The sequence below is a fragment of the Gavialis gangeticus genome, unplaced genomic scaffold, assembly GCF_001723915.1.
Source record: "Gavialis gangeticus isolate Ggan-Ray unplaced genomic scaffold, GavGan_comp1, whole genome shotgun sequence".
NCBI classification, from domain to species: domain Eukaryota; kingdom Metazoa; phylum Chordata; order Crocodylia; family Gavialidae; genus Gavialis; species Gavialis gangeticus.
The window spans coordinates 217,079,130-217,087,499 of record NW_017729032.1 but is presented as its reverse complement, the minus strand read 5'-3'; the positions used below and the strand labels follow the sequence as shown (position 1 = coordinate 217,087,499).

Here is an 8,370-nt window from a genome sequence, read left to right as displayed (position 1 = left end):
CTGTCCAGGTCAGCCTGGATCACCCGCCTGTCTTCTGGCGTGGATGCTTTGCCCCAAAGTTTGGTGTCATCGGCAAACTTGGCCAGTCTGCTTCTGACTCCAATGTCCACATGATTAATGAAGATGTTGAACAATACGGGTCCAAGGACAGAGCCTTGGGGGACCCCACTGGTCACAGGGCACTATGATGATTGACTTCCATCAATTACTACCCTCTGGGTCGACCACAGAGACAACCTCCCAGCCAACAGATCGTGGTGGACCCAAGGCCACAATTGGCCAGTTTCGCCAAGAGGTGATCATGGGATACCAGATCAAAGGCTTTTTTGAAGTCAAGATATATGACATCAATCTCTTTCCCTTGTCCAGGTGACAGGTCACCTGGTCGTAGAAGGAAATGAGATTTGTCAAGCAAGACCTACTTGCAACAAACCTGTGCTGGCTATCCCTTAGGATATGGGCATCGGCCAGTCCATTAAGGATGGCCTCTTTAATAAACTTTTCTAAGATCTTCCCCGGGATAGAAGTCAGGCTGATGGGCCTATAGTTAGCTGGATCCACTTTCCTCCTTTCTTGAAGATAGGCATCACATCGGCCTTCTTCCAGTCTTCGGGCACTACACCAGAGCACCAGGAGTTTTCAAAGATCCATGCCAGAGGCTGGGCTATGATGCTCACCAACCTTACTATAACTTTCACTTTCAGATCATCTTTAACCACATCCAGCTACGTCTATTACCTTTATAAGGAATTATGGTCTTACACATAATTCCTATAGCACAAACAAAAAAGAATCGAAAACCATCATTTAGGATTTAGTGTGCATGTACTACATGGTCCAGTATATATTTCAAATTCTCTTAGTATTTTTTTTTTTTACCTGAATTGGAAATTTTCCCATCTCCAGCTGTTCCTGCATTTCCTGGAGTAACAAGCACTTGTTTTACATGCGGAGACTGTGTTAACTTCCAGGCCAGAGCGTGCTCCCTGCCTCCACTGCCAATCACAAGCACTTGATCAGCCATCAGTCTGTTTAAAACAGAATATATACAAAATAACCAATTATGATACTGACATCAGAAAAGCAACAACTTATTGCCAGCATTCACCATTCAACAGCTTGGCCCCGCAGAGCAGCAGAGGAACTGATCATAGTTGCAGATGTCACTTTGCCTATTTCAAGTAATTGTTTTCCTACCATTTTGTACATACAAATGGTACTATGAAAACACACTATGGGGAGCACTGGCTGAGAAAGGTGCAGCACAGATATCATGTAAGCTTCAGAGAGCTCTACAGGCATACCTCGTTTTATTGCACTTCACTTTATTGCGCTTCACAGATATTGCGTTTTTTTACAAATTGAGGCAAGACCCTCCACCAGCAAAAAGATTACAACTCGCTGAAGGCTCAGATGATGGTTAGCATTTTTTAGCAATAAAGTATTTTTTAATTAAGGTATGTACATTGTTTTTTTAGACATAATGCTATTGCACACTTAATAGACTACAGTATAGTGTAAACATAACTTTTATATGCACTGGGAAACCAAAAAATTCGTGTGACTCGCTTTATTGCGATATCCGCTTTATTGTGGTGGTCTGGAACCGAACCCGCAATATCTCCGAGGTATGCCTGTACTAAGCACGTCAGCACAAACCTTCAGATGATCTGTTATACCATTTCTCATTATCACACGGCCAAATGTTCTAAATTATGCAGTGGCTTCATGATATACATATAAAAAATGTTCACTAGTTATCAGGATGTAACTTGTGAGCTTATTTAAATTTCAGAAGAGTCTGAGCATGTTGGAGACAAAGTCTCTTCATAGCATTTCATGTCAGCGCTAAGATAATTAGTACAGCGTAACTTCTCTTAAGGCAGAATGTCTTCCTCATACCTTATGAAAATGAAAGGGTAAGAGTTTTGAAACAGGATAATGGTCTTCCAGACGTTCCTTACTCCAGGAGGAAGCAGTCAGATTTCAAAGAGAATTTCATATGTGAACATATGGAGCACAAAAAACCCTGCTAAAAATAAAGGGCCCTCTGAAGCAAGTTGCTGCTTGACCTCTGCTCCTAGGTCTGATTCAATTTTCCTGAAAAAAAATCAGTGGAAACACTCCACCTGGTTTCAGGCAGACTTAGAATGTGACTCATTGAAAGAAGAATAATCTACGTGCAATTACTGGGAGTTAAGGTCACTCAGTATCTTGCAAGGTAAGGCTAAGGTTTTGCAACAATAAGAAAAAAAAACTTAGTTACAATAATATCATAAATAAAATAGCTGCTCACCATGTTTGTGATATTTTAGAAAACTTAATTTAAAAATAACGCAATTCATAGAAATAAGCAGATATTCTCCATTTTGCACTGTCTTGAAAAGCAAAGGTTAAATTTCCAAGCTACAGAATAATTTAAAATATGTGCAGCAGTCCAGGGTAATAGTTGACGTTTATAGAAGCCATATGATGAGGCAGCACTTGTTTAGGCAGAACATCAATAGCTCCAAACTGGTGGCGCTCAGCCTGTATGTAAAATGCACTTGGTCAAGAAAGAGTGCAAGTTAATGCTTTACACCATAATGCATGTAAATCAGTATTTTATACAAGTATTAACATGCTTGGACTAAAAGAATTTTTAATTTGGAGGTGGGGCGAGTAGTAGGGAGGCAAGGCATTTCTATAGAGGCAAGAAACCATAACCAATTTTATTCAATTAAAAGAATTGCACGTGGTCAGTAAGAGGTCTTGTGCCTTTCCTGCACAAACCATCTCTCATTCATTAAGAGAAGCAAAACTGACTAGATAAGAATTTTACAATTTGAACAAACAAGTCACTGTGTTGTAATCTTAGCAAATAAAACATTTAACCCCTGTCTGCTTCTTTGCATTTCTTCTATGAAGCAGCTAGCCATTGACCTGCTTTGGTAAATGTGTGCTGTTCCTGCCAAAGAAGGGCACTGATAAAAACATTCAGCATACTATTTAATTTGAACATGCTTGTATGCAGGCTCAGTACTTCTATTGAATGGTAAGAAAGAATTATTAGTGAACTTATTTCTGCAGAAACATATTTTTGTGCAAAATTAAAAGTGACCTCACACAGCTAAACCTTGGACAACAGGTTTTCAGACAATCAACCAGATGGTTCACGTGGTTCATCCCCACACAAGCCAAAATCTCTGAGAAATTCTGTTTGCTAAAAGCCTGACCCAAACTCCATCTTCTGCCCTCAGTAACAGCTCTGCTCTACAAAGGGACAGGCCCACTCCTCTCACTGACAAGACATTGGAAACCCCTCATATGTGGGAACATTCATTGTGTAGGGAATAGCTCTCGCTCTAAAGCAGGGGTTCTCAGCCAGAGGTACGCATATCCCCAGGGGTGTTTGGAAAGGCCTTAGGGCGTACGCACAGGTAGGTGAGGACAGAATGCTGCCACCTCTCAGGAACAGGGCTACCCTCCCCGCCCCGCAGGGCAGCAGCGCCCCTTTGTGGGCTGCATAGGTGCCACCTGGCCATGGGGGGGAGGAGGTCACATGCAGAAGCACCCCATCCCCCCTGCCACCCTGTGCTGCCACTGCTCTGCATGCAGCTGCTGCCAGCCCCCCCTCTCCGCCTGCCAGGGGTACACTTATTAAAAAAGATTGAAAATCCCTGCTCTAAAGGAATCACTTGTTACACTGTGGTGAGTATCTGATGAAGTGAGTTTTTACTTACAAGAGCTTATGCATCCTCGATTCAGTTAGTTTATAAAATGTACCTCTACCCCAGGGGTTCCTAACGTTTGTGCACCCAAGGGCACATGTGAATTTAAAAGAAAAAGCAGCGAGTGCCAATATGACAGCATTTTTTATTGGAATACTGATTTTTACTGATCGTGAAAATGCACACAGGCACCTGAATAAACGCTGGGGGGGCACCATGGCACCTGCGGTCACAGACCACTGCTCTACCCTGTCTTCAGAGTTAACATGGCTAACTATTTCTTTCTGTTTGATTTGGTAGATATGGAAACACAAACAGAGCAATCCTTGCTTTTTAAATTCAAGAACTACAAGAAATTTGTTGGCAGAAAAACTGTACAATTTTCAGAAGAAGGAAAGTTATAGAAGCTCCCTCACTGGAGGTTTGCAAGAGGCCTCTACAGGATATTTTAGGTATAGCGCACCTGGTATTTGTACAAAGGGTGCGACTAATTTTTCTCAAGGTTCCTTCCAACCATACCATTCTATTACTATACTTACTTGAATCCACGGTGAGGTCCCCCCCACCATTCAACATGTGGAAAAAAGCCTCTCATCCTGGATTTGAGTACAAGGTGGGGTGAAGGAGGCAGACAGTTGCTGTGGCTCCAACTTGGGCTCAGGGTTGTAGCCACTGCCCCTTCCCTTTGACTGCCCCCCCACCTTTACTGTCAGTTATAGAATCATAGAAATCAAGACCTGGAAGGGACCTTGAAAGATTTCATAGACATTCGGGCTGGAAGGGACCCCAGAGGATCATCGAGTCCAGCCCCCTGCCCCAGAGGCAGAAGTCAGCAGGGATCATAGGATCCCAGCAAGATAAGCATCCAAACATGTCTTGAAGACATTCAAAGTGGGTGCTTGAACTGCCTCTGGCGGCAGTCTATTCCAAACCTCCCCTGCTCTGGGCAGGAACACTGCTGAGATCAAATGATCCCAGCAAGATGTCTGTCCAGTCTCCTCTTGAAGACTTCCAAGACTGGGGACTGCACCACCTCCTTGGGAAGTCTATTCCAGATTCTGCTCACCCGTACTGTAAAGAGGCTCTGGCTCCATTCCAGTGGGGACACAGAGCACATGGTAGCTCTCGCCACAACCTGATCACACAGCAGCAGTGGCAGTGGCAATTCCAGTGTTCTGGAGCTGGAGCTGCAACCGCTGTCTCCTTGCCTCTACTTTCCCTGCTAACGCAGTGGGGGAAATAAATTCAAGACAACCCTCCGACAATCAGATTCTATACATGGAAAATTATATCAAAAGTTATAAGTTTTCCATGTGTAGAAACTAATTATCAGAGCATAGTCTTACATGTAAAGTAATTTTGGATTCAGGTACATATGGCATGTTTTTAAATCTCAACTTCATATGCTAAAACTGTAAAAAAAATTGAGCCAAAGACGACTCATTAAGAGACTGAACAGTTACACCAAAAATTAGCTGAACTAGGGGGAAAAAAGAATAAAAATATGAACAAATCACAAATGGGAGAAAAATAATACTTGCAGAGAGCTGAGTATTATATAGTTGCCCATACCTAAATACATTTATTTTTAAACTCATGCTCAGCTTATCTAAGTTAGTAGGCTTCTTTACAAAACTAGCATAATACAGGCAGTGCAAATTTACATCTTTTCTTAAATATGCACTATATTGCAAAGTTATATATGTATAAATAAAATCTATTATGCTCAATTTAATAAAAAAATTAATTCTGCATGTAAAAGCTTCACATGTGTCACCTATGGTAGAATGACAAAAATCAATCAATCAATCAATCATGGGACACATGTTTAATATGTCAATTAAGCCAAGCAAAAGAATAAAGTATTAAATAACTGGCCATAATGAAGAAATACAGTGAGAATGCCAGTAACCAATAACAGAAGATTATTATTTAAAAAAAAATATAATAGACTGTTGTTTATTACAACTAAGCAAGTCATATTCAAAAAGCATGTTCTTTTTCCCATCCACAGAAAGTCAGACCTAATCATTACAGACTGTTCAGATTAAGGTTACAAAACCAGCTACAGAAATTGAAACGTATGCTTTAAAGATTTTTTTTAAGACTACTACATTAGAATTGAATGTAAAGTCTCAGATTACTCTAGAAAATATACTTACTCTAGTCTAAGTGGTTCTGATCTGAGAGAGGGATAGTCAGTAGTCACACGCAAAAGGAAAGGAGAGAGGCAGCTTCCACCTAAATTGATGCACTCTGTTCCTACCCCAACACCACACTGATGACACCACACAACTGGCCAATAAACAGGAACATTTAGTTTCTTAAGCCAGAAAAGGGTAGTAGCCGTCTAAGCTATGAATGTCCAGAGCAGCAAAGAGTTTAAAGCACAGACTCCCTAACTTTTCTAAGACAAAATAAGCAGATCCTAATTTATGCTATTTTTTTTCAGTTAAAAACACCCAATCACTGGGCCCTGTTAGACCATCTTTACTTACAATCACTTTAAAAAGGAGGTTCTTCAGTCTCCCACACAACAAGCACCACAGAAGAATGGAAAACCTGTATCCTCCAGGAAATCTGTTACTTAAAGGCAAATGAGAGGCAGCACTCAGGGATCTAACGACAGCACTCCCATGCAAAGTACTGCACCCACACTGGGAACTTACTCAAGGAGTCATCTCACCTTCCCTAAGAGCACCCTATTCCAATGCTTCTTTCAGCCTAAAAAAATTTCAGAAATACAACAGGTAGCACAAGACCTGTAGTGTCATGAGTACCTAAAAATACATGTGCTGTATGCTAAAATATAGTGGAAATAATTTAGCATTAACATGCAAGCAACAAATTGGTTGTTCATTTCCTGAATTATGCTCAGCATCACAATTTTTACAATGTTTGTATGGTTCATAAATTGTGCCCTATGTTTTTGTCTAATGGTCTCATAGATTCATAAATGCTAGGGTCAGAAGGGAACTCAACAGATCATCAAGTCCAACCCCTGCCCTGGGCAGGAAACAGTTATGGGGTCAGATGACATCAGCTAGATGGGAAGTTTTACTTGTGAAGCATGTGGTTTGGGGAATAGAGTTCCAAATATTCATAACTGTGGCAGGAGTAATTATTACAGATTACTGTAACATCTGAGTCTATAAAAGCTTCAGCTCAGACTTTTGGACTTACTAGTGCCCCTCTACAACCCTCCAGGCTGGTACAAAAGATTTGTAAACCTGATTGTGAAGGAAACAGCCTTCTGAGGAGCCCCTGTGTGCTGGAGAAATACCTACGCAGTAGAGCAAATATGTATGATCTTTCCTCATGCTCTCTGGAGTGCTAGATGGAAGTGGGATAGGGCCTTGGTGTCCTTACTTCTGGTGATACCCAAATGCTGAAAGAATGATATTGGTAGGACAAATACAATGTGGTGCAGAGTACCATTAAGCTAGCTTTATAGGAGCTTGGAATTCCCTTTTCAAAAGGGAAATTCCCTGAAAACCGGCTTTCTGGGTACTTTTGTTATTAAACCAGGAGCCAACCTTTACCTTCAGAAGTGCAAAAGCCATACACAGCATGTAGAGGTTTTTTTCCAGGAAGGATTAGCACACAATGAACTTATCAAGAGAGAACCTACATTCTTCGAGTATGGCAAAAAGTCAAAGGATTTTAGGACAGCAGTACAAGTACCAGTATCTTAAAACCACCACATACACCTTTTAATGCTGGAAAGCTGAGATGGTTTTGTTCATAGCAGTTTTAAAAATAAGAGGCTGGTAGAAGAGCTGGAATATTTTTTTTCCTCCTGAGCCATTTTTAAAAAAGAGAGAAAAAGGCAGAGGCACTCTACAACTTTCAGTCCCTCATAGAGGTCCTTTCCAGAGATCTTTACAAGCCAAGGCCCCAGCCCTGCAAATACTTAGACCTGCTTAATGTTACATACAAAAGCAGTTGAACGGCAAATAAAGGAGTCAGGTTTTCAAGTACACTGAGCATCAGCCAACACCCATTGAGCTGCATTCTGAATTTGCTGGGTATTTAACGCTTGTTGGAGAAGGTGGGGTATCTAATAAGGGTAAGTTATTCAGATATCTAAATATAGCCATGGACTGGGGAGCCCTTGAAATTCTAGACTGCGGCTTTGTTTAGAACCTTGAAAGCAAAGACACAGATTGAACCGACTCTGCAGCACAACCAAGAATCAATGAACAGTAATACCCTAGGGATGGGTTCAGTAGGGATTTGGGCATCTTCAAGTTAGGAGATGCACCACTCCAGTTTAGTCATCTGGTGAAGTCCAGGACTCTGAAGGTATGAACTTAAGCTTCTCATGCAGAGTTGGAAGCTGCAGAATAGCAAGGCAAACACAACCCTACATACGTAGCCAAGAGGAAATATTAAACATAGAGATCCATTTTAAGCATAGACCTCTCTAGGACATGGATAAACTGGGGTAAGGGCAATAGGGAAAATGCTCAGCAATTCAGAAGCAAAAGCTGAAAGCCTTCCCTGAGGGTATGTAACTACAATCATTCTTTGAAAGAACTGGGTGAGGTTCAATGATTTAAGTCCTTTATCTGGATCTAGCCCCTACTGAGTTTTCAGGTAACTTTACAGAGAAAGTCAATATTTTTTTCTACTTTTTTTTCCCCCCCCCCAGACACAA

General features: G+C 41.2%; 1 protein-coding gene across 4 annotated transcripts in view; it reads right to left on the bottom strand.

Moving 5' to 3' along the window:
• GART (phosphoribosylglycinamide formyltransferase, phosphoribosylglycinamide synthetase, phosphoribosylaminoimidazole synthetase) overlaps positions 1 to 8,370 on the bottom strand; it is a 51,788-nt gene that overhangs the window by 41,887 nt on the left and 1,531 nt on the right. For all 4 annotated transcript variants that reach the window (XM_019524020.1, XM_019524022.1, XM_019524021.1 and 1 more), the window contains exon 2: positions 880 to 1,028. In XM_019524020.1, coding sequence (XP_019379565.1) covers positions 880 to 1,024 — 145 coding nt within the window. In that variant the 5' untranslated portion in view covers positions 1,025 to 1,028. The remainder of the gene's footprint in view (positions 1 to 879; positions 1,029 to 8,370) is intronic.